Source organism: Tasmannia lanceolata, unplaced genomic scaffold (assembly GCF_043159265.1).
Source record: "Tasmannia lanceolata isolate RefF3 unplaced genomic scaffold, GAP_Taslan_0.1 ptg000012l, whole genome shotgun sequence".
Lineage (NCBI taxonomy): Eukaryota > Viridiplantae > Streptophyta > Magnoliopsida > Canellales > Winteraceae > Tasmannia > Tasmannia lanceolata.
In genome coordinates, this window is record NW_027518689.1 from 53,037,909 (window position 1) to 53,065,846 (window position 27,938).

General features: G+C 38.4%; 1 protein-coding gene across 1 annotated transcript in view; it reads right to left on the reverse strand.

Annotated features, from left to right (window-relative positions):
- The window catches only part of LOC143888936 (uncharacterized), a 32,506-nt gene extending 12,694 nt beyond the window's left edge, over positions 1–19,812 (reverse strand). Inside the window, exon 1 of the mRNA XM_077393316.1 lies at positions 19,753–19,812. Within this exon, the coding sequence (XP_077249431.1) occupies positions 19,753–19,812 (60 nt within the window). The remainder of the gene's footprint in view (positions 1–19,752) is intronic.
- Positions 19,813–27,938: the final 8,126 nt, after the last annotated feature.

Sequence of the window (27,938 nt, forward strand, 5' to 3'; positions counted from 1 at the left end):
TAGGAAGTTATTCTTTTATGTCTGTCATTGTAATGGCTTTGATGGAGCTATTCAGAGCCTCCACCTTTAGGAGACATGCTTTGTCTTAGTAAAAAAAAAGTCCCTTTAGGAAACATATTTTGTCTCACAAGAAAGTCATCCCTTTAGGAGACTACTTTGGTCTCAATAGTGAGTCACATTAGGGAGACTTGCTCAGCCTCACATTAGAACACCCCCTACTCATTATAGGCTAACCAAGCCTTTTAGATAAGCACTCTTATTTATCATTGCAAGGGCAATGATAAGGTTACTTGGAGTCCATCTTTGTATCTAGGAGACTGTAGACTCCGATCCGAGAGGACGAGTGCGGCGAGGGATGCGAGATCCCCCTGCAATCCTCAAGGATCTTCACATGTGAAGGAGAGCTCTACCAAGGAACTCTCAAAATAAGTGCCACTCTCACAGCATAGTGTGGACCCCGATCCGAGAGAGGCGGGGACGAGCCCCACACTAACAGTCTCTTTGGAATCATCCACGTGAATGGAGAGCTCTACCAAGGAACTCTCGAAAGAAGAATGCATCTCATAGCATGAGTGGCGATGTAAGGTGAGATACCTCTCGATTTGGGGACCAGCCCAGATTCAAGGCGTATCTTAAACGAAGAAGAGTCGCCATCCAAGGAATTGGGCCTTTGATCCAATACTATACTCTGTTGCAACGGATAACCAGAGATATAAAATAAGGTTCGTGCCTGGTTACGAATTTGGAAGGTCCGAAGAGCACCTCATTCGCCCAAGTGCAAACACCTGGTCTCTTATGCCATTTAATTATTGATTTTGAAGAGTTTTGGGTGAAAGTCATGTGAAATGGTAACACATATCTCCGAGAAGACGTCTACCTAATCATGCATGTCTCGGAGATGAAAAGTAAGCACACATAAAAGAAATGAAATAAGTGTTACCTAAGAATAACTAGGTTATGAGTGTCATACCTAATTGGTGTCTAAATTCTGGTGTCCAAGCACATGCATGCTACAGCTAAAGATATAGGGTCTGTACATGAAAGTAAGAAAACATAACATAACACACAACACAAATCAACTCTATACACAACTTGACAAGACAAATCTTAAAACTCCAATGCAATACTTTACTCGGACCAGAATGGCCATCCACCCTGGCTACTCTACGTATCCCGGCCTCGGGAAGAATCAGAATCAACGTAGTTCGATGACCTATTCTAAACTACGATGCTTATCCATCTAGAACCGCTATCCTAGACTCAATCCACTAGACTCGACTGATTTTTAAAGCTTTTTGTATAATTGCTTAAGTTCATGTGAATTGTAATTTTTAGGACTCTCAATATGCCATAACTAATGCAAGTTGATTAGCCTTAAGCTAATGCAGGTGGGCCCTACATCCTATGTGTAACTAGGCTGTGCATCCTAAAGAAAACCATGGGCTGACTATATGCTTCTTAGTCTAGTCATCGGTTCGACTAAATGTCTAACCGACCAGGACTCGAGGCCTCCTAACTCTAGGGACACTCACACGACAAGACACACCAAATCAACACAAACAAGACAGACTCCTAACTCTAAAACACCCCCAAACAGCTAGGACAGACTCCTAACTCTAGGGGAAGATCTTTTTGAAAAAGGTTTTGAAGAAGTTTTGTATTTTTGGAAAACTTTGAAAAAGTTTATTTTTAAAGGTTTGGCTGGACTTGGGATATGAATTTCAAGCTGCACTACGTACCCCGTGGAAATGGATCAAGCCAACGTAGTTCGAAACAAAATTTCCTAACTACTCCTAATGACTCTTGATTTTTGAGATTTTTGGTTTTTAAATGTTTTTTGAATTTTCAAGTGCTTTTGACTCAAGAGGACAAATTCCTATCATCATAAGAGTATGACAGACTCCTGATATCCCGCAAAGGTTGGACAGCATCCTATACCTTGCAAGAGTGGATAAAAATCACATGATTTGATGAGAGGTTGGAAAGAATCCTAACCCCTATGGTGATAGGACTGACTCCTGAAACTGAAGGACTAACTCTCTAGCTAAGGAGAGATTCCTATGCTAATGGACTGGCTCTCAGACTAGTGACTCTAAGAGGAGGTGCTAATGAGACAAGGTATGTCTCTTAGAAGAAAAGAAGATAAAGAGGGATGTTGGTGAGACTAGGCAAGTCTCCTAACAGAGGGGACAACTATGACCAATGAGACAAAGCTTGTCTCCTATAGGGGAACAACTATCCCTAATGAGACACCGAATGTCTCTTAGAAGAGCTCCAAATAACCTTATTATTGCCCCTGCAATGATAGATTTGATTAGGCAACTAATGGACTGAGTTGATCTTCAATTAATAGGGGGACAACTCATGAGACTTGGGTAGTTTTCTAAAGGGTTGACTCACTCATGAGACAAAAACCTGTCTCTAAAGGATACGACTTTCTCTTCTGAGACATAGCTTGTCTCTTAAAAGGGTAAGATATTTCATGCTGAGACATAGCTTGTCTACCTAAGAAGGCTCTAGATAACTCTTTCATTGCCCTTGCAATGAAGAACTAAAGGTTTCAGGGTATCTAAAAGACTGAGGATTCTTTACCTAAATAAGAGGAAAGAAGAGGGGAGAGGGTACTATCATGATCCAATAAATCCCTCTAAGAATGGGCTTGGGCTATCGCCTTCATCGCCCCTACAATGAATGGGCTACTAATGTCTTAGTTTCATACCTAAAGACTTGGAATGTCCTCTAAAGAGAAGAAAAAGAGGGGGAATCCTATACAGACTAGGCTAGCCCCCTAAAGGATGAGCGAGATATTGCTTTAAAGCAACATTTATCTTTTAAACTATGATTTAAGGATTGAAAATCTTAAAGAATACAGTACAAATTAAAGCATAATACATAATAAACCCCCCCTTTTTATCATAATGAAAAGGAAACCATTCTTATACCCAACTACAGAACCATAAACATGCTACACACGACAAATATATGTTCATGATGAAACATACCACAATTGCGAGCTTTAACCCATTAAGAATATCACCTTTATAAGATGCTAATTCAGATGTTTTATTTAAAGAATCTCAGTTCCTTCTTTCTTTATCTTTACAACTAAAATTTATTAAGAAAAACTATGGTTTATAATACTTATAAATAGTAGTTATGGCAATTAGAATAAACAGTTTACAACTGAACCTAATAGTATAAACAATTATGACCAAAAGCACCTCCCAAGTTCATATCATTTCTAATGAGAATTTCTACTTATTTTCCATACAAGACCTGCTAACACTTGAACGAATTAGATAGAATTATGACCCAATACAAAATCATAAACCTGCCTTCTGTCATAATTCTTTAAGAGTATAAAATCAAAATTTCAGGGCTGAAATGGATTCTTAGACTAAGTATTTTAACACTACTTGATTTTGATAATTATACAAATTCACCTTATTTAATATCAGAGAAGGTAATTTAGCACAGTTAAGAAATATGATTACAAATTATAGTAAAGCCTATGCCAATTATCTTCAAGGAACACAATTACAGACAAACATAAGCTGTACTATATACTATCATGTCTTGGCAAAGGAGGGGCTAAAAGGTTTAAAAAACACTAGGCATGGAGCTGTGCAGTCATTAATAATGAGCAATGTCAATTCTAAAATTCTAATGAGAGCAATTATGGACACTTTCTTATCTTTTAATATTCACCTAGATAGTAACTCAACCCATATTACAAATCAGTCATTACAATTCATCTTACATATGTAAAGAAGTATAAGTTCAAACTGAATAGAAAATTGGCCTCAAGAAATTAAAAGTCAACTAAAGAGTAACACAATCTTTGCATAGAATTTGACTAACATTCTTGACTCAGAATAAGGTTAGAAACATTAACCATTTACTACAAAGAACTGGGCATGTAGAATAATGTACAAGCTCTTAGGTGTGCTAAACAATCCATGAGAAGTACTGAAGTTTTACTAAATGGATTTTGATGCTAGAAATCCCCAAGAATTGGTAAAGTGAAGTATAATGTGAATGCATGCATATATAGCATTAAATTCTTATATCAAAACAATTCATCTTCATTTCAATAATGTCTGTCATTAAATATGTGTGAGCAAGACCTGGAATGGGCATGTAAGGATATTACAATGACAATTTGAACATGATGAAAATGAACTACAAAGATTTTCATTTTTTTACATAATGAAAAAATAAAAATAAGCTATGTATACTTTTAGTTCAGGCACCACAACATGAACTACAATGCTCTGACACCATAAAATGAACTACAATAGTTTTCTGTTCAGCACAATGATAGAAAACTATCATAGTTTTCATTTCAGGTACATATGAAGATAATACCCTGTTTCCTTCAAAAGAAACGACATGCTAACAAATGGGAGGGTTGAACTAGTGTAATATAGGGACTGAACCGATGCAAAACAAGGGCTGTTCTACGCCAAAACAAGGATTAAACTGTGCCAAAATAGGGGCTGTTTTGGGAAGGATTTGAAGGTGTTAAAATCAGTGACAATGGGCTGAAAAGGATGGTGCAAGAGAGGCTTTCGGATAGAATTTGGGAATGAACATAGATAGAATAAAAACAAAAAAATGTGTATAACATCATGCCCCCATGAACCAAACATTCACACTGTTACCTCACCTGCATATAAATGTGAAAGAAGCGATCCTTTACTTTATTTGCAAAAATAATTTTCTTGACAATTTAAAGACATAAGTGCTACATTAAAAAAGGATCTTTCTAATGAAATTACTCCAAATAAGAAATTATTCAAAAAGGATCTTTATCCAAATAAGAAACAAAACCATTGCATTTACCCACAAAAGATTAGACTCTAAATGAAAATGAGGAAGATGATACAGTACTTTACATCTAACCAATAGAGAAAATTCGAATGAGTTAACCTTAAACATTCACATGATTTTGCTAAAAGCTTATATTATAAATCTATGCCATCAAGATACCTTTAGATCCAATCGAGAAATGTAACCCAAAATGTCAAAACCTAATATTGTGCTGCCTGTGAACATATAATAGAGATCAAAAGAAGTCCTGATGATTCTCCTCCTTACTTTTCCCAAAGACACATTCATGACAAAATTAGATTACACATTCCAGGACAACATTCTAAGTATACTTTATAACTTCAGATTTTTGAGTGTAAACATCAAAGGCCAAGACAATAAAACTGAATCTCAGGTTTTACATAAGGGTCTTGGTTCAGAGTCTCGAAGGCATTAGCACAAAAGATAAGGAAATGAGGCTATATAAAAAAAAACTATTTTTCTTGGTACTGAGTTTATACACTAAAGGTTACTATGACCCAAAATATTATTAAGTATTGATTGAACTAGATAAGAGAAATTAATACATTACAGTCCTCTGAACCAAATAAAGGCAGCATTATTTTAAGATATACAAAACTAAAATGGTCAAAGTGAATTACATGAACAAACTAAAATAAAAAAATACAATGTGTTTATCTCATTCTATCATTTTGAACAACCTACTGATAATGCAAAAATAATCATTTTATCTCAAAAATAATCAGTATAAGCATGGATTAAAATTTGTCGCCACTACTACACCTTCTTAGCATACACAAAAAGAAAAAGAAAAAAGAAGAAGTTAACAAAGAATTAGAACTGAGAAGAGAACATCACTCTTTTCTTTTTTCCAAATGAGACAATAGGAACCTACAATTCAAGCAAAATAAGAGGTAGAATGCAAGAAACGAATGCCAAAAGAAACAGATCGAACATCAAATTATTCACACCATTCTTTATACAAGTTGAAAGTAAATTGGAATTTAACTGATCAAATAAAATAAAATTTACCTCTATGGATTGACCGGAGCTCAAGTAAGCTTACCAGGAAAGAAGATCAGCCCCTCTTTCCTTATTCTATTGAATGAATATTAATTCTATGTCCTTCAGATCAGCTCCTTTGAATTGACCTCCAAATAAGTTCAGATCCAACTCAAGGACAAGATTATTACAAGAGAACAAAATTGAATCCACGAAGAACTTGGCCGGATAAGATGATGCTCGACAGAAAAAGTGTTGGCCAGAGAATCCGCCAGAGGTCAACCAGAGAAAAGAAGGAAGAAGATCGGAGATGAGAAAGGAGAAGAGATTAGAGTTCAAAGATTTTTTTTTTTATTGCTCTGCTAGAGTTTGGATGACTAGGTTAGGGATTCTAATCAAAGTAGATCTAAGATTGTGAGGTTTGTGTTAGGATTTTTATGGCCTGATCCATGAAGAAAAGGGATTGGATCTAATAATTTCAGGTTTCAAGCCTAGATTTAGCAAAGAAGAAAATACAGACCAAGGTTTTAGGCTAAATCTTTGATGGATCTAAAGGTTAGGGCTTCTAATCTAGGGTTTGATAGCTAGAAGAATGAAGAACTTATGATATAACAAAGCAGAAACGATGTATTAGAACGCTTGCTGATAGCGAGATGAACGGCCAGAATTGATCGGAGCTGGCCGGAGCATGAGCCGGAGAAGATGATTGGGAAAAGAAAGCCACGAAGGTTAGGGTTTGTAATTGATATGGTGAAAGAAAAGCAACAATGACAACAATTGAAGTTAACAAATAAGGAAAACAAGATGATCGGAGCGTAAATCCGGCCAGAAAACTTGTCGGAGGCTCGCCGGAGAAGATGGCAAATCTACTTTCTCTCTCTTTATTTTCTCTCTCTAAAAAAGGAAGAAAAACAAAAATTCTTTAAAAAAAAAAAGAACTTAAGTTCATATTTATAGTCAAAAAGGTAAAATGATATTGGCACAACTACTTGATGGGCACTGTAGACACCCTCATTTTGCTCCGCTTTAATCAACAAAGAAGTCATTTTTTTAATATTTTTTTCTATCGGTTTTCTAGTGTCTCTCCTTTCCGCGTTCGTCTCTTACATTTTTAAATCTTTTTGGTCATTTCCGTCATGTTTTACGTTTTCCTGCTAATTGTTGAGAGGGTTATTTGCAAGAATCAAAACAAGAGAGAATTTGGACCCACTGGATGAGCCTGCATTGAATATTTCAATAGGAATGGGATCAAGCAGGTGTGCCCTGCATTGATATTCATAAAAAAAAAGATTTGGGGGATTTAGAGGTACAATTTGTTTGCGCCACGGCCCCATTAATTTGATAGCTCGAATTAACCTATAGAAGCGGCTTTGGATGTATAACCAATTTACACCATGATCATCCCTGGAAATAAGTGAGGGGGGCGCAACCAATGTGCATGTTGGGGCCCATCAATCGAACAACTTAGATCATCTATGGTGAGGGTAGTACAATAACATTAAGGTCGATATGTGGGCCCCACTAATGGAAATGATATTTTGGGATGCAATCTTTATGGCCCATTAAGTGGACGGTTTGGATCATCCTCCGATGTGTGTTTTAGCCCAACAAGTGGGACCCGCAATATTTTGAAGAAACCAATTTTTTTTTTGAGAAGTGTAATTCGGCAGAAGGATATGTTGTGTTTTTTTTTTTTTTTTTTTTTTGGGAATTCGGAGTAGGGCCCAGTACAAATAGAAAGAGGAAGAGGAGATTCGGTTAATTCAAGAAATAGAAAGAAGAGGACGTGGGCATTATGAGATAATTGACCATGTTTTTCTTTGGACATTTGCTACTAATTTAATAGTAAAAATAAAGGAAACAAAGGAAGAAAGAAAATAGTAAGCAAGTGAGAGCCATCCAAATTAGTAAACTAGTTTCCTAATTAAAGAAGGAAAATGCTTTTAATTGGGAAATACACCCAGCTTGCAAGGATTCCAAATATATTATTTTTTAAAGGAGGAGAATAAGAGATTGAAAATCAATCTTATAACTTGCCTCTTTATTTAAAAGACACCAAGAATATTACACGTTTTCTTAATTGCCAAAATGTGTCTGCTATGTGAAGGGGGTTGTGTGGGTATCACTTTTCAATCTCAATTGGTTTCAATGAAAATTGGAAACGTGGGTTGCTAAATTTCATGAGGAGGCGTGTGGTTTTTTTTTAGCGTGTTACTAAGTTTAAGAGGACACATATCTCTCTCTTATGGGTAAAAAAGGATTCTCTGAGTTGTTTAATTAAAAAGAGAGGACGGTTGTTTTTTTTAGGGGGAGGAACTCTTTAGAAAAAAAAAGACTCTCTCTCATCCCTTTAGATTTTGGCCTAACCTTCTCTTTTCAAGGACAGATAGGAACGGGGCAACTCTCTCTCTCTCTCTCTATTTTTTTCCGCCCAACTCTCTCTCTTTCAATTACTTGGAGGCATTTTATGTTTTCTTTGGTGAACCAACTATCCAAGATCGAACCCGAGGCGGCATTGAGGCGGCTATTCCACAATCCGTCAACCCGCTGGCCGTGCACTTCTACCTCTCTCTTGGTGGTCTTCAAGCACTTACTTCCTTATCTCTCGCTGCGCTGGGCCGAATTAGCTCCAAACAAGTAGGATTGAGATTCTTCATCAAAGCGGTTCATCTCCTCCAACTTTGGATTTTCTCTTGCGTATATAAGGGTGTGTCAAAGAGTATACCTCGGATTTACGCACCCTAGAGACAAGGAGTGCGATCAACGGTAGGTTCCTCTATCTTTATAATATCAAAGGTTGAAAAGCATGCTTAGGGCCGTTTCTTCTTCGTTTTCTTCATGATTTTTGTAAAAGCTACCATGCATGATTATGATGGGTCAGTTTATTTAATTATCAATTTTGGTAAAAAAAGGAATCATTATATGAGAAAATTGGGCGTTTAACCGATTGGGATATCTAGTGGCTTTTAAATCGTTTTTACAAAGTGAGTGTTTTAAAATCAAGGGTTTTTCGTGAAGATATGTTTTCTGAGTTTTAATGTGGTTAAAATAGCACCAAAAATCTAAAAATTCTGGTAGATTTCATTTGTTTTGATGGCTCAAAAATTCGTTTAAATAATACCCGAAAATAAGATTTTGATAGTTCTAAAAATTGTTCATATTACAAAACAATTCAAAACTAATTGAAATTTGGTCCGCAGTAGATTTTCAATGTTTAAATATCATATAAAAATTTTCAAAAGATTTGGACTATATTTATTATTTTTACTGAAATTGTTTTGATAAAATCAATGATTTTCATATATATGAAGGACATATCATTAAACGAACTCCTTAAAAGCTGAAATTTGGTAGCAAAATAAAATAACTAGTCATAATCATATTGTGAGTTTATCAGAAATTGTGGGTATATTGTAATATTATTTATTGATTTTTAATTGCTCCGACCAGAACATGAATATATTTGTTAAAAATAGACAATTATCGAAATAATGTCTGAATGTTTTCTCATAATTTTCTATTTATCTGAAAATAGTCTAGTAAAAGTTTGTTTGAATTTGGAATTAATTTGTTATATTTGTTAGTGTAATGTCATCAATCTGACCCGAAAGTGGAAAATCAATTAAAAATAGAATTTCAATCTTTAAAATCATAACAAATTAAACCAGAATATATTTTTCAAGAAAACATCATATCCTAAAATTTCTGGAACAGATAACTTAATTAGCTATAGGCTTCTTTGTAAAATCATTAATCTGATCCAATTGTGATAAATTCATTTAAAAATCCAAATTAATTCAACGCACCTTGAAAATTTTCAGAGAACTCTAACTTTTCTTAATGTATTCAATCACTAAGCTATGTGAAACAGAAATCTTAGGAGTAATAGATTTCCCTTGTAAAATAACATGCTAGGATAATTTAGATGCCGAGATCGTAACCATAATTGTATAGTAATTGTGATTGATCTAGCATAATTGGAGTGGGTAAATTATAGTATGTTATTGGCTCCGAGGTCCACTGTCCACGGAAATCCTGAGAAATATGCCAGGCAATAATATACTATAACTTACGTGCTAAATTATACGAGGGTCGAGAGCACGATTCCCTTCCATGGTTGCGATTCAAGACTGAAACTTGCGAACCATAGAGCCTTTGGTATTCCTTAGATGTTTAGGAATCGAAAAGCCTTGAAATCGAAAATCATCAACTTTAACAAATTGAACTAACTCACTCCATGTCTTTGGAACCGTTGGATTACGGCTTCCCATTGTAGGAACCATTAGAGCCCCATTTAGGAACACTCGTGTCTTGTTGTATTCTAGGTTTTAGGGTGTCCTAGAGTTAGGGAGTTCAGCCTCATCACGACCGATTGCTATTATTAGCAATTGAGTCATAGATCTAGTTACACTAGTCACCCAATTTTCCCTTAGGACTAACTTAGTTACCTAGGATGTAGGTTAACCTTTATTAGTCTAAGGGACAACTTGGACTTAGATAAGATCATATAGCATCTTAGATGAAGTCCTAGGATAATAAAAGCTTCAACTTGAATTAAATAACTTCTCTTAAAACTGTTGAAACAGTCAATTCAGTCTAGATCGGTGTCTTAGATGAGTTAGGCATAAGTAGCTTAGCTTAGGTGCACCGAACTACGTCGACTCTGATCCTAGTGAGGCTTGGGTACTGTAGACACCCCATTTTGACCGGACCCTAATAGAGTCGTTAGGGTAGAAACCCTATCAAACTAGTGTTTTAATGTCCCAAATTTGTTCCTATAATAGGTTAGGGTCTCATTTAGGTCCCCGTAAATTTTCGTCCGAATCCGTCGCGGTTTGCCTAGCAAACGGACGATGTTTGTAGAGTAGTGTAGTGTAGGAATAAGGGTGGCGACTTAGCCAGAAATAGGGGTGCGCAGGAGCTTAGAAAACCAGTTCAAATTTTCCGTAATGAGTTGTCCAGGGAGATATAGGGGTGTGTGGATTAGTGTGTAATAAAATTAGGGGGTGTATTATCCTGAACCAGGGCACTTTCGTAATTTGCAAAGATGCTTTTCTTCCCCTCCAAGTCACCATTAAGCCCTAAGCTAGGTTAGTGAGATGCTTAAGACTAGGATTAGTTAAAGGGAATCTTAGTTGGTTATGCTTCTTTTGATCCCAGTCCTTGAACAAAAAGCTGATTTGAAGGGCTAGGATCAAAAGGGAGGAGAAGATATTTTCTCAAAAATATTTCTCCCTGTTTCTGCTTGATCCCCCCCTGTTGGTAAAAAGTAGTTATAAATGCACTAGGTTGGCTGTCCTTGGAGCAAGGGAGGGGGCAAATTTTTTTTGTTTTCTTAGCCATTAAGAAACGAATAAAGGTGGAAATGAAAAAAAAGAAGAGGGGATCAAAACAGAGGAGGAGGAGAAAAACACATAGAGGAAGAAGAGCAGGAGAAAAACCATATTCTCCGACCCCATTTCCCGCCGAAAATCCGGCAAAGCCCATCCATCTCCGGCCTCATCATCCTCGCAGCCACCACTTCTCCATCTCCACCTCCATTCTCTTCTTCTCCCTCACCCCAAACCCCTCTCTTCCATCATTCTAGCCTCTTAAACCCATTTCCATTTTCATTTCCACCTTCAAACCCATAGAAAATCCAGCAAGACCATCTTCTCCGGCTGGCAACCTCCACCTTCTCAGCCACCAACCCTACCATAAGCCACCATCATCATCTCCCTTTACCCTAATCTGAACCCTATATCAGCCACCAAGAGAGAGACAGAGCAAGAGCAAGGGGAGAGAGAGAGAGAGAGCCACCGATTCCATCCTCTCCGATTCCATTTCCGCCAGAGCTCCGGCCGAATCCCACCACCATCTCTCTAAAACCATTTCTCCAGCCAATACCCTTACCACCACCATTTTTCTTTTAACCCAAACCCTAACCCCGGCAAATACCATCGATTCCGGTGACCCGAGCTTCGACCACCCCGTCTCCGTTACTACCATCGCCACCATATCTTAGATTTATCCTCTATCTAAAAAGAATCAGAGAGAGGGAGGGAGCGAACAGCAGAGAGAGAGAGAAGAGAAAAAGGAGGAGTTGCCATCTTCGCCTCCTCCGGCCGGATTCCGGCGAGCCCACCTCACTCCGACCAAGAACTCCATTAAAGCCGCTAATCCTCTTTCACCCTCACCCTCACCCTCAAATCTTTGCTATCTTGATCCCCATGGAAACCCCTCTCTATTAATCTCCATCCAAACCCATTCAGTCTCTGATTTTTTGCAAATCCGCCATTTTCTTCACCATCTCCGGTCGTCTTCCCTGGCCATCATCATCGGAATCCGGCCTTCTCCGACCCAAATCCGATTACCACCATCTCCTCCACCTTCTTCTTCACTCCACCACGAACCACTGTAACCTCCTCCATCTTCTTTTCCATTAACCCATCTCGGATTCCCTTTTCTCCAACCATCTAGCCGGCCATTCTCGAGCCACCCCTTTTCTTCTTCTTTTTTTTTCTGCATTTCACCCACACCCACACCCCAGCCACCATCACCATCTCTCCCACCTCTCAATTTACAGCCACCAACTCCTTCTCCGGTCGGATTTCGCCGGAATCCGGCCACAACCCCCTTTTTTCCACCGGATTTCTCAAATCCATCTTCTCAATCACCATCTTCAACCTCCCCTGTTTTTACCCTTTTCCCATTTCTAACCCATCCCTCTTCTCTACTCAACCCATTCCAAAACCCATTTCGTTTTTCCTTCTCAGCCATTATTAGAATCTACAATTTTCGTCAAACCCACTTGAATTATCTCCATTAGCAACCCTCATCTCGGTACAGGCCTATTCATCTCCATCAATTTTGGTCAATTTTGATCAAGATCGGCATATCCCCTTTTGCAACCAAGTAGAAAAGCATCAAGAGAAGGGTGAGAAATAATTTGGTCATTTGGTCTTCTCTTCATCAACTGCACAGGTAATATTTTCTTCCTTCAAATTCACGGATTGAGGCTTATAGTTGATTAATACGTTTAACTACTCGTTGATTATATATATATATATATATATATATATATATATATATTTTGAATATTTGATTGCAATCTCTTTTGAGTATAGAATCTCTGCAAGTTTTACAATTCAGATTTTTTCCTGTGAGCTGGCCTTGAAAAGGACTGTGGAATCGATCATAATTATTTGATTTGGGCAATTTAAGTTCTAGTAGTTGATTTTCATGGTCATTAGCTATGAAAGAAGTTTATTTGAGTTTCTTTATATTTAAGCCCAAATTTCAATCTCAAGTGGATACCAGTCTAAATAATTATAAGCTTTGATTACATTTCAGAATTTTTGTATATCGACTGCTGATATTGTTGTTTATGATTTTAATTTATCTATGGAATTAAAATTTATACTGATTTTGTCATAAAAGGATAGGATGAGATACAGATGGCTCTAAGTACTCTTCATATGTGTTATTCATGGGATGATGTTTGAATAGTTACGTACGTTTAAATCAGTCATTTGGAAGTGATATCAGTTCAGGCATATGTTAGAAAATGCTATGATTTACTTCCCTGTTTCAGCTCATCCACTTCTGCATTTTGGCTCAGTCTTGTGCTTGTCTGTGAGTGTGTGAACATGTCTAAGCACTCTTCATATGTGTCATTCTGTGAGTCTTGTGCTTGTATTCTATATTCATTTTATTTATAGTTCAGTGCCTGTTTTGTATACAGCTAGTATATTTGTAGTCCAATTCTCGCTTTGTGCGCTCCTCTATCATATATATGCGCAGCCCTTCTTTCTCTTGTTTTTTTTAAGGGGCTTATGAATCTGTTGGAAGCTATAGCAGTCTTTAGATGTTCTTGTAAAGACGAAAGATACTAAGATAGGGAAGTGTTGATATCATGGTCATGAGCAAGTGATTATAGGTTATGTCTTGCTGATGAGGACATGTTATGCGTATGGAAGTGATAAATTGTGGAAATCAATGGGTTATGACCATGGAATTGAGGTGATATTGGTAGTTAGAAATTGGATTTTGGGTTTTGGGTTCCCCAGCTTGTTTTCTTAGTTTGAGTTGGGGCCATTTTTGGTGGGTTAAGAAATTATCAATTTTGCATGTAAATTTAACTTATGGAGTCAGCCCAATCGTACTCACCTAATGGCTGCCCAGTTTTGTCGCTAACCCAAAGTCATGACTCTGTCTTGGATATCCCCTTGGTCCTATCATTAATGTCCCCAAGGGCTTCGGCCCTGTCTTAGATCTTTAAAATCCTGCTAATGATCTATGGGTTAAATTACGTCAATAAGTTCTTCATGAGGATTGTCGTGATCTGTAAGAGTTAGATCAGCTTATTCCTTCATCTTACCGAGTTTCCTTTTGCGTTGTTTCTACCTTTTCTTATTAGGGCAATAAAAGGTTTTACCCTCAGTCTTATTGAATCAGATGAGGATATCCCTGAAGTGTAAGGGTATTACATGTTTGTAATTCTTTTACCTTTGGGTTTTGCGCTGACTAGAGCACATGTGTTTGTGTATGGTAAAGTGAATGTGTCCAAAATTTATTTTGGTACTTCTTGTTTACTTAGACAGGTGCCTTAGAAATGGTCGTAATTTTAATAGAAGCGAAGGCATTGTGTTGTGGTAGTGTAATTAGTCATGAGGACTAAGTTACGTGTATGATGTCTTTATTGGCTTTTACCCGGGCGATGAAGGCGCTAGCCCAAGCCCATCCTTAAGGGACTTGCTCAGTCCAAGTAGCATACCCCTCTTTTGTATATAGGAGACTTGCCCAGTCTCATCAGAACCTTTGTTTACGTCATTTGTGTCTCAGAGACAAGCATTGTCTCATATAGAGAGTTTCCCCTTTAGGAGGCTTACCTAGCCTCATGTTAGAGTGGCCTCCTCTTTTAGAGCGAGTCTTTGACTTGGTAGTGTTATTAGAGAGTCTCTGACTCATTTGTACTCCCTCCCTAGTGTTATTAGTTAGGAGTTTTTCCATTAGACACTAACTCAGTCATATAGAGCCTTCCCTGCTTGGGATCTTAGATTGTTTTCTCTATTCTTGGGACACTAACTTTCTTGTTGTGGTTTGTCTCTTTGAGACGCTAGTTGCTTGTTCGGGATTTCCCCTTTAGCTTTAGGGCTTTGCCCTAGCTTGTGGTTGTACTTGCGTGTTCCTTTTCAGAGTGAAAGCATTTAAAGGTCCGAAACATTGGAAAAGCTTTAAAATCCAAAAAACATTAGAAATTTAAAACTAAAAAAAAACATTTGAAAACTTTAAAAAATATCAAAAACATTTAACAAACAGAAAAATCCAAAATCATCTAAGGTATTGAGTAGTTTTAGGAGTGTAGTAGGAGAGTTCGATTTTCGAACTACGTTGGCTTGATCCTCTTCCACGAGGTACGTAGTGCAGCTTGAGATTCTTATCTCAGGTCCAGCCAAACTTTGTAAATGAATCATTTAACCCTTTTAAAAATACCAAAAATCTTCCAAAACATTGATTTCGAAAAAATCTTCCTCTAGAGTTAGGACTTTGTCTTAGATAGAGTCCGGTCAGCTGGCAATCCACATCGCCGACTGATGACTAGAATAGGATGCGTTAGTCCCCCCTTTGTTTTCTTAAGAAACACAGCCTGGTTACACATAGGTCGTAGGAACCACCTGCATTAGCTTAGGGCTAACCTGCATCTAGTTAGGGCATATAGGGTGTCCTAAAATCTACAATCCATTGGAATTTAAATAATCGCACAAGAAGCTTTAAGAACTAGTCCGGTCTTTTAGATCGAGTCTAAGATAGAGGTCTAGGTGTCTTAGGCATCATAGTTTAGATTAGGTGCGAAGAACTACGTTGCCTTGATTCTCGTGGAGGCGGGGATACGTAGGCTTTCTTGGATGAACATCAGACCATCCGAGGACTCGGGCTAAATCGTTTAGAGTCTTAGGATTTGTTGTTTTGTTATGTTGTGTGTTTTGCTATGTTTTCTTACTTTCATGCACAGACCTTATACCTTTAGCTGTAGCATGCATGTGTTTGCCCACCAGAACTTAGACACCCATTAGGCATGTCACACATAACCTAGCAATGCTTAGGTGACACACTTTTTTCATTTATGCTGTGTTTACTTATTATTTCATCCCCAAGTCATGCATGATTAGTTAGACGTCCACTCAGGGATATTTGTTCTCATTTCACATGATTTTCGCCCAAAACTCTTCGAGGTTAATAATAAATGGCATAAGAGACCAAGTGATTGCACTCGGACGAATTGGGGGTGCTCTTCGGACCTTCCTTATTCGTAATCAGGCACGGACCTTTTGTATCTCTGGTTATCCGTTGCAGACAGAGCATTTGTTTTGGTTCCATGGCGTATTCATGGATGGTGACTCTGAGTTATTTTTAGGTACGCCTTGGTTCGGGGATTCATCCTTGGATCAAGATGTATCTCTTTCATTTTATATCGCCACTCATGATATGCTGTGAGAGTGACACCTATTTTGAGAGTTCCTTGGTAGAGCTCTCCTTCACATGTGGAGATCTTTGAGGATTGCAGGGGGGACCTCGCGTCCCTCGCCGCACTCGTCCTTCTCAGGATCGGGGTCCACAGGCTGGCGACTCTGCTGGGGAGATTCTTGAAACATTGCCTAACTCTTTAAAAATGCCATTTTTACTAACTTTGGAGAAATTTGGGCTAAAATCATTTTAAATGGGAATTCTATCGTTAGAATCCAGGGGCACCAGATAGGTGCATAATTAAAACGAGGGATTCACACACTGTACATCATACATTGGCATATTCTTTATTTCTTTCATTGTTTTCATTATCGGCCCCAGGGAATAGATATGACGCGTACCAGACGGGTAATTATGACCTTGAGGGAACCGTTGTATCTATTTCCAAGCTATGCGCCGAAGCTGCAGCCGTAGACACTGGGTGTGCTGGTGTTCTACAGCAGCCGATGAGCGGTGAACATACTCTGTATAATGCTGGGTGTGCTGGCATTATACATCAAGGGTATGGTCATAAGCATAGTACCCTGCAGAAATGCCTGGGCCCTACTTTTATTTCATTATATTATGTATATATATATATATATATGTATATTAGCTGCTCCCTTTAGAACCAAAATTAGGAAACCCTTGCTAGGACACTATCTATATGTACTCATATAGGACGAACATGTGCGACCAGCATATGTGAGCCTAGGATAGAAGTCAGCCTACCCATGTAGTGTAGAAAGGTAAGTCACACTGTAATTACCCGCCGCGTTATCTAGTACACTCACAGACACTTTCGAGTCGAGATTTTCTTGGCTCCGCTAGATCAGGTTAGGGCTGGTACCCCTGGTTAGGGTATGTATGTATATATGTACGTGCATGTATTATATTTATTCTTAGATTAGGACCTGTCTCTTAGATTAGGTTTCTGTATCTATCGCGGTTGTGCATTCCTTTAGACCTGATCGATGACCCTTACTCTTGCTCGGTTGTCAGCTAGATCATGATTTATCCTGTGATCTCTTATCATATGGTGGTTCCGGTGTCTTAGGTCCATGTTTGTGAGTTTTTCTGAACTATTATCATCAGGTGGAGTTTGTTCCTTCTTTCAGTTTTGGGTCTAGCCGATGGTTCTGTTCACCACCTTTCGTGGCCATGGTCCAGTCCTTGATTCCTTATTGACCTGATCGGTCTTTGTGCTAACCTGTTAGACCAGGGTCTGTCTGTCAATAGAATTTTCTAGTCTAGCTATCAGCTACATAGTTTCATTCTCCAGTCTTCAAAATGGTTAATCATTTTCCCTGGTCTTTATCCTGATCATGGGCTATGGTCTGTCTTCTAAGTGTACATTTGTGTTATTCCATCGTACATGTCTTACTCGCTGAGTCGATGTACAATTTTGCCATCTTCTTGTACATACCCTATTTGTCAAGTCGGTCGTTCAGATCAGGACCCCTTTTGCAGTAGGTGTTCCAGGTCTGATTCATCCTATTTGCATTCATTCGATGCAGTCGATAGTATTTCTTTTACCGTTGTTGGGGCTATATCTGTCATTTTGTCTTCAGGTTGTACGAATCTCATGTGCATACTCAGTTTTGTCGGTTGGTTAGATTAGAACCCTCTTTTCCAGTGAGGGATTCCTGGTTTAATCGATCATATATACAGTCTTTCAGAGTCACCTGATTAATGGTCTATACTCGTCACTCTCGTGGCCATGGTCTATGCATTGCCCTTTGATCGTGAGTTCATTCATGTTGTGTACACAGATCCATGTCATATATGTATGTTGCCCTTCGACTGTGTACCCATTCTTTTGATATGCCATAGATCCATGCTGTGTATAGATGTTACTCATTGGGTTAGGTTTTGCTATTTACATGCTCTGTCTTAGATGTGGTTGATGGCTTGTCCGCTGTCTTTGTGACCATGATCTATCATTATCGATCCTCTTGATCATACAGTTGTCAATGTCCATCATCAGATTTGAGATCTAGTCTATGACCTACTTCTGTCATTTTGTGGCCGTGGTCTACCTTTCTGATCTATTGATCATCCATGATTATTGATGAACAAAATGAGTGTCACCAGTCGTATCCTTCCCATATGGTTGATCAAATTTATCCCTATTATTTCGTTATTCAAGGTTATCTTCACTCTCTTCTGATTTTATCCTATCTGTGATTAGGTTAAATCATGTCGAACAAGGTGATGAGGGATTGGATAATTGAGTCAATTAGAGCTCTCCCGCGCGAGCGTGCAGAGTGGAGTATGGCCGACAGGTTCATCAGCACGTTTAATCATTTCAGCGCATCCGGTGTGAATTGGCAATTTCTTCAAGCAGCTGCAAGACTTTGGGATCCTATTCTTCATGTTTTTCAATTTGGTCCCTTTGAAATATGTCCTATATTCGAGGATTGGTGCGCCCTATTAGAACTCCCACTTGAGGGACTCTGGATCCAACCTTCAAGTGTAGCGTCTCCTCGTTTCCTTTTCTGTAAGCTTTTCGAGAACAAAACTGTTGATGCTATGCCCTATTTCAAAGGCACGTACGTGCAATTCGATGACCTCATTGAGCGTTTTTCTAAAAACGTTGACCCTGTCGATTCCCGTTTTCAAAGTTGCCGTCGCAATGCCTTAATCTTTGCTGTCCTTGCACGTCACGTTATCCGTGAAGACTCCAGTATTGCTCCTGTGACCTTACTGAGTGTAGCCGATCAAATTAGCGAAGGAAGGAATCCTGTCCCAATCATTCTAGCGGAAACCTTCTCTGGGCTGGATCTTATTGCTCAACGAGAGGTTAAGGATAATTTCCATGGGTGTGTCAAACTGCTTTATTTGTGGCTTTGTGAAAAACTCACCATCCTTCAGCCACGGAGCTCCCTTCAGTACACCCTCAAGGATCACCTTTCGTGGCAACCAATGGCCAATAAACCCCAATCCATTGATGAGTGCCATCATTGGTTGCAGCACGTGGAGAAGGATCAATTTCACTGGGTGAGTCATTCATGCTTACACGTTATCACTAGCACTTACCCGCATCCATTTGTGTATCTTATGGGTTTGGAAAAATCAACCTTTTATGCACCAACCCGTTTGCTTCATCAGATCACGGGATGTCCATGTCTTCCCGGGGCTGTAGTGCCTCCTTCTTGTGAAAAACTGTCTCCTGATCTCGTTCAGTCCATTGTAGCTGCTTGGAGGAATAAGGTTGTGGAAAAAAGGTTTTCCTTAACATCTAAAGTCCGGCGTGGGGAGTTACCGGGAAAGCCCGCAAGCAAAAGGGCTCGGATCGCAGAGCTTTGAGGATCTTCGGCATGAGATTATCATTTCTTTACTATCTTCATTTGTTTTACTTGAATATAATCAGAGTCAAAGATTGTAATTCCAGTCTCATTATAGATGAAAATATAAAGAAAAGAGTTTTACTTGATACATGTTATAAACAGTCGGCAATTCAACATCAATTTTCATATTGCTAATCGCCATCGTTGTAACCTGTTTTGATATAATCAATACAAAGTGTGTTTGTTTTCTTTTCTCTCTATTTGTGGAAGCTACCTGATTTCATTTGTCAATCATTTAATCTAGTTTGTTAACTTCCAATCAGAATTCTGAAAGATAGCAACCATCGCTCCGAAAAAAGACACCCAAGCTAAACCTACCTTGTAATAACCGGTAAAATATATATATATATATATACAAATAAATAAAAATGGCCTCATAGGTGGGTAATCATCGGCCATTACTTATTTTCCCCGAGTTCATCGGGCATGACGACATCTGGCATAATGGGGCGTACGCGATTCGAACCCAACGCTGAGCGAGGATTGAACGGCTTCCTACCACTAAACCACCGCCCCAGATGTCAACTAAAAATGAGTAGATACTTACACATATTAAAAATTACCAATAGTCACTATTCATAATTACTATTCACAATAGTCACTATGCAAGTTCACTATTGAGATAAACGATTCAAAATTACTATTCACAGTAGGACCCACTGAGTACTATTCACAAGCGGGTCCCACCAACAGTGGGTCCCACATCAGCGGGCCCCACACAAGCGAGTCCTACCACCAGTGGGACCCACAACAAGCAGGACCCACAAATAGCGGGACCCAACGCCAGCGGGACCCATCACTAGTGGGAACCACTACCAAAAGGACACACCGCAACCACTTTCATTAACTCATTGGTTAAGCGGGTCACTCCACAACCACTATCATTAATGAGTAGTTGCGCTTCACCGACGGAAATAATAATTAAATAATATTAATCATCCTGTCACTATTCAAGCAGCCTTTACTATTCATTTAGTTATACCTTTACTATTCCTATATTTTTGTAAAAGCATTTAAGAGAGTAGTTGTGAATTTAAGACTGTAGTTAAAAAAAAAAACCTATAAATAGAGGAAGAGAAGAAGAAGAAAAATAAAAAAAAAGAGAGAGAGAGAAAAGCGAACGAGAGAGAAGAAAGAGTAAGCGAGAGAGGGAAAAAGAGAGAGAGAGGAGAAGGAAAAGGAAATCCACTTCATCACTACCAAGGTAAGTCTTTCATATAGATAGTTAAAGTATTTATTATGGGTAATATGGTTGGCTCTACCACCTATGTAAATATTAGGATAAAGCATGCATAAGAGGCGATAACTCGCTATAGATTATGCAAGTTTTATCATCTTATTTGAACGGTGAAATGCTAGCAGAGTAACCGTAAAGTAAACTTTAATCAAAGAAAGGCGAACTGCTGAGCATAGTAGCCCATCTTATTTGAACGGTGAAATGCTAGCATAGTAACCGTAAAGTAAACTTTAATCAAAGAAAGGCGAACTGCTGAGCATAGTAGCCAAGAAATAAACTAAATCAAAGAATGGTGAACTGCTGAGCATAGTAACCTGTGGGGTCCACATGAATAGTAACATGTGGGGTCTATATGAATAGTGCATGCTGGGCCCCATGATCTTAAAAATTTAATAGAAAGAACACTGAACACAGGGAACATTATTTTGGACATAGATGGACATTACCTGGACAGAAAGGACACTGCCTTAAAACATGAATTTGATAAAATTAGAATATATTTACAGGTTATCCACTCCAAGGTGTAAGCTCAAACAAACCTGTGACCGGAAAAATATATGTAAGGGTTTTCTTCCATTGATTCTCTTTTGTTATATGTAAGGATTTTCTTCCATTGATTCTCTTTTGCTATATGTAAGGGTTTTCTTCCATTGATTCTCTTTTGCTATATGTAAGGATTTTCTTCCATTGATTCTCTTTTGCTATATGTAAGGGTTTTCTTCCATTGATTCTCTTTTGCTATATGTAAGGATTTTCTTCCATTGGTTCTCTTTTGCTATACTGGATGTGAATATTTCATATTCTTTGATTCTCTTTATACGCAATTGCTAAAAGAGTTTCTATCCTTCTAAGATCCACAACTGATGAGAATCCAAGGGGGATCCTTTCTTTTAGACCTCATTCCTTTCAGATAAATGACTTTACTGATAAAGCTATAATTTTATTTGTATCCTCGAAACTTGTTTCCGTGAGATATGTTTATGGTTAGGGTTTATCTTGTGATACCCTAATTCTGAATATGGACTGAATTATGATATGATGACGGGTGGACGCGTTATAGTCCTCCATGTGCACGTGGGTAAAGACGACTCTAGAGAGTGTAAATCTAGAGGATTATGAGCCGAAGTATGGCTATGAATGGGCCGAGATATGGCTATGAATGAAAGCATCTATGCTTAATGAAGTCTATATATATAATTATATATATATAATTCTTGATATCAAGTTCTGTAAGTTTTCTCTATACGTTTGGAAAGTATGTTGTGCTTATTCTTTCTTTCCATGTTTATAATGTGAGATGTCCTATCTGCAAAATATCATGTTCTTATGAGCTTGACAATTCTACATCACTTGTTGTTTATACCCTACTGGGCTATTTGAGCTCACCCCTTTCTTTTTCTTGTTTTATTGTTCCAACCCCTAGGTGAAGTATAGATGAAAGATGAGGAATGCTAGAGTTGAATGCAGAACTGTTCTAAAGGACAAATATGTTTTAAATATGTATCAACTATGTCTTGAATTAAGATGTAATAAGTTAGACCTAATTTCTGTAAACCCTCTAAACGTAGTTGTTGTATTTGAGATCTTGGGAATAATGAAAGTTTTTGAGAAAGATGATGTAATATTCTTCTACTCACCGAGTTGGTATTTAAAAAAAAATCTGGGGCGTTACATTTGGTATCAAAGCGAAGTTTAGTAGGTTTTGGAAATTAGGATTCAAAAAGATAGGATTAGAATTTACCCTATCTAAATGTTAAGTTAGAATATGTTAACTATACCGCTAGTCGTTGGTTAATATAGAACTTATGTGCTATTTATGACTTCTGTGATACTTCTGTATATAAATGCTTTTAAATATGAGTTATAATTTAGATTACTAATGTGATACTATGATATGAAGATGGCGGACAATCAGGAACATATTTTTACAATCGAGGCTGAGGCAAGGAGCGGACGTGGCAGGCCACGCAGAGAAAGGCAAGCAAGAAACGAACAACCTACAGCCAACGCTAGAAACAACAACGCAGGAAATGATGCCATTGCCACTGCATTAGCACAGCTAGCCCAAGCAATGACAGCAAACATGAACCAACAACGAGCCCCATCTGCTCCACTTCAAAACGAAGGAGCTATACTGGAACAGTTTATAAGGCAACATCCTGCTGCCTTCTCGGGAACTGCAGATCCCTTAGAAGCTGAAAGATGGATTCACTCCATCGAAAAGATCTTTTCGGTGATTGACTGCACCAGCCAACAACGTGTAAGATCTGGCGACATTATCTCTACGGGGAAAAGTGTGAAATTTATACTGATCACAAGAGTCTCAAATACATATTTTCCCAGAAGGAGCTGAATATGAGACAAAGAAGGTGGCTAGAGTTACTAAAGGATTATGATTGCACCATTCATTATCATCCTGGAAAGGCGAATGTAGTGGCAGATGCATTGAGTGGAAAAACTTCCGGAACCTTGGCAAGAATGCTAACCACTCAAAAGCATTTACTCCAAGATCTGAGAAAACTGGATATGGAAATAGTAGAACCGCGAACCAAGGGCTACATAGCACAGATGGTTGCTCAACCATCACTATTGGAGAAAATCAAGGCCACTCAAGTCGACGATCCTGAATTACAAGGAAAGATCGAAGCAGTTCGGAAAGGCAAACTTTCCGAATTCAATGTTGATAAAGATGACATCTTAAGATTCAACACAAGACTGTGTGTGCCCTCCGATCCAGAATTAAGAAGGAAGTTGCTAACTGAGGCACATAGTTCGGCATTCTCCATACACCCAGGGAGTACGAAGATGTATCGAGATCTTCGAACCCATTATTGGTGGAATAATATGAAGAGAGAGATTGCTGAGTTCGTGTCTACATGCTTGGTTTGCCAACAAGTTAAAGCAGAACGACAGCTACCAAAGGGAGCCTTACAACCACTAGAGGTGCCTATATGGAAGTGGGATATGATAGCAATGGATTTCGTTACGGGACTGCCGAGGACTACGAAAGGAAATGACGCAATATGGGTCATCATTGATCGACTGACGAAGGTAGCTCATTTTATCCCAATACTAGAAAATTTTTCCTTAGATCAATTGGCGAAGCTCTACATCAAAGAAGTAGTCAGGTTACACGGCATACCAGCATCCATTGTGTCTGATCGTGACCCGCGCTTAACATCTAATTTTTGGAGGAGTATACAAAAGCATTGGGGGACAAAGTTGAACTTCAGCACTGCCTTTCATCCTCAAACAGATGGTCAATCCGAACGGACAATTCAGACACTGGAGGATATGCTTAGAGCTTGCATAATAGACTTCCAAGGTAATTGGGACCAACACTTACCATTGGTTGAATTTTCTTATAATAACAGTTATCACTCTAGTATAGAGAGTGCACCCTATGAAGCTCTCTATGGTAAGAGGTGTAGAACACCGACGTGTTGGGATGAGGTCGGAGGAAGAAAACTTCTAGGCCCAGAGTTAGTACAAGAAACTACTGACAAAGTACGTATGATCCAACAACATATGAGGACGGCTCAAAGCAGACAGAAGAGCTACGCCTATCATCGACGTCGAGACCTGGAGTTTGCAGTGGGTGACCGTGTATTCTTATAAGTATCACCTTGGAAGGGTGTGATAAGGTTCGGAGAGAAAGGGAAGCTCAGTCCCAGATATATTGGACCATACGAAATACTAGAACGAATTGGACCAGTAGCATACCGTGTAGCTTTGCCACCAGCCTTGTCACATGTTCACAATGTGTTTCACGTCTCACTTTTAAGGAAATACTTGGCGGACCCATCACATGTACTGCAAACAGAACCAATGCAGTTGGAACAAGATTTGTCTTATGAAGAGCAACCAGTACAAATCCTTGATCGAAAGGAACAAATTCTTCGGACAAAAAGAATATCACTGGTGAAGATTCTGTGGAGGAGCCAAGCCACCGAGGAAGCAACATGGGAACCGGAGGAGGAGATGAAACAAAAGTATCCTCATCTATTTACTTCTTAAGGTACGTAAAATTTTGAGGACGAAATTTTTTTTAAGGGGGGTAGAATGTAATAACCGGTAATATATATATATATATATATATATATATATATATATATACAAATAAATAAAAAAGGCCTCATAGGTGGGTAATCATCGGCCATTACTCATTTTTCCCCGAGTTAATCGGGCATGAGGACATCTGGCATAATAGGGCGTACGCGATTCGAACCCAACGCTGAGCGAGGATTGAAAGGCTTCCTACCACTAAACCACGGCCCCAGATGTCAACTAAAAATGAGTAGATACTTACACATATTAAAAATTACCAATAGTCACTATTCATAATTACTATTCACAATAGTCACTATGCAAGATTACTATGCAGAAATACTACGTAAGATTACTATGCATAAATACTATGCAAGTTCACTATTGAGATAAACGATTCAAAATTACTATTCACAGTAGGACCCACCGAGTACTATTCACAAGCGGGTCCCACCAACAGTGGGTCCCACATCAGCGGGCCCCACACAAGCGAGTCCTACCACCAGTGGGACCCACAACCAGCAGGACCCACAAATAGCGGGACCCAACGCCAGCGGGACCCATCACTAGTGGGAACCACTACCAGAAGGACACACTGCAACCACTTTCATTAACTCATTGGTTAAGCGGGTCACTCCACAACCACTATCATTAATGAGTAGTTGCGCTTCACCGACGAAAATAATAATTAAATAATATTAATCATCCTGTTACTATTCAAGCAGCCTTTACTATTCATTTAGTTATACCTTTACTATTCCTATATTTTTGTAAAAGCATTTAAGAGAGTAGTTGTGAATTTAAGACTGTAGTTAAAAAAAATACCTATAAATAGAGGAAGAGAAGAAGAAGAAAAATAAAAAAAGAGAGAGAGAGAGAAAAGAGAACGAGAGAGAAGAAAGAGTAAGAGAGAGAGGGAAAAAGAGAGAGAGGAGAAGGAAAAGAAAATCCACTTCATCACTACCAAGGTAAGTCTTTCATATAGATAGTTAAAGTATTTATTATGGGTAATATGGTTGGCTCTACCACCTATGTAAATATTAGGATAAAGCATGCATAAGAGGCGATAACTCGCTATAGATTATGCAAGTTTTATCATCTTATTTGAACGGTGAAATGCTAGCAGAGTAACCGTAAAGTAAACTTTAATCAAAGAAAGGCGAACTGCTGAGCATAGTAGCCCATCTTATTTGAACGGTGAAATGCTAGCATAGTAACCGTAAAGTAAACTTTAATCAAAGAAAGGCGAACTGCTGAGCATAGTAGCCAAGAAATAAACTAAATCAAAGAATGGTGAACTGCTGAGCATAGTAACCTGTGGGGTCCACATGAATAGTAACATGTGGGGTCCATATGAATAGTGCATACTGGGCCCCATGATCTTAAAAATTTAATAGAAAGAACACTGAACACAGGGAACATTATTTTGGACATAGATGGACATTACCTGGACAGAAAGGACACTGCCTTAAAACATGAATTTGATAAAATTAGAATATATTTACAGGTTATCCACTTCAAGGTGTAAGCTCAAACAAACCTGTGACTGGAAAAATATATGTAAGGGTTTTCTTCCATCTCTTTTGCTATATGTAAGAGTTTTCTCCATTGATTCTCTTTTGATATACTGGATGTGAATATTTCATATTCTTTGATTCTCTTTATACGCAATTGCTATAAGAGTTTCTATCCTTCTAAGATCCACAACTGATGAGAATCCAAGGAGGATCCTTTCTTTCAGACCTCATTCCTTTCAGATAAATGACTTTACTGATAAAGCTATAATTCTATTTGTATCCTCGAAACTTGTTTCCGTGAGATATGTTTATGGTTAGGGTTTATCTTGTGATACCCTAATTCTGAATATGGACTGAATTATGATATGATGACGGGTGGACGCGTTATAGTCCTCCATGTGCACGTGGGTAAAGACGACTCTAGAGAGTGTAAATCTAAAGGATTATGAGCCGAAGTATGGCTATGAATGGGCCGAGATATGGCTATGAATGAAAGCATCTATGCTTAATGAAGTCTATATATATAATTCTTGATATCAAGTTCTGTAAGTTTTCTCTATACGTTTGGAAAGTATGTTGTGCTTATTCTTTCTTTCCATGTTTATAATGTGAGATGTCCTATCTGCAAAATATCATGTTCTTATGAGCTTGACAATTCTACATCACTTGTTGTTTATACCCTACTGAGCTATTTGAGCTCACCCCTTTCTTTTTCTTGTTTTATTGTTCCAACCCCCAGGTGAAGTATAGATGAAAGATGAGGAATGCTAGAGTTGAATGCAGAACTGTTCTAAAGGACAAATATGTTTTAAATATGTATCAACTATGTCTTGAATTAAGATGTAATAAGTTAGACCTAATTTCTGTAAACCCTCTAAACGTAGTTGTTGTATTTGAGATCTTGGGAATAATGAAAGTTTTTGAGAAAGATGATGTAATATTCTTCTACGCACCGAGTTGGTATTTAAAAAAAATCCGGGGCGTTACATACCTGGTCTAGACCCACCTCAATGTCTAGACTTGTTCGTCACTTCGATCTCACCGCGTCACCAACAATACCTTTACCCTCTTCACCGGAGTCGTCAGGTTCTTTCGAAGTAAACCAAATGGCTATTGACCCGGTAGACCCCATGATAACTATACAAGAGATGTTGAGAAATATGTGCCGAGATATAGCAGGATTGAAAGATGAAGTGACTCATCTGAAAAACTAGGGTACTGAAAAGGTCTCTACTTCTAGAGATCCCACCATTCAGCCTCCTCCGGCCATATCTCCTAACCTCGCTAGACCAGTCATCTCTCTTGTAGCGATCGATTTGGAAGAGGAGCAGTATGCTGAGGAATATTTTGTCCCTCAGGTAAACAAGGAAAATGAGTTGTTCGATATGTACGAGAAGATGGCTCGTGACATTGAGAGCATGAAGGTTCAAGCCTCCAAAGGATTCGATATTTCTGAATTTTTGATGT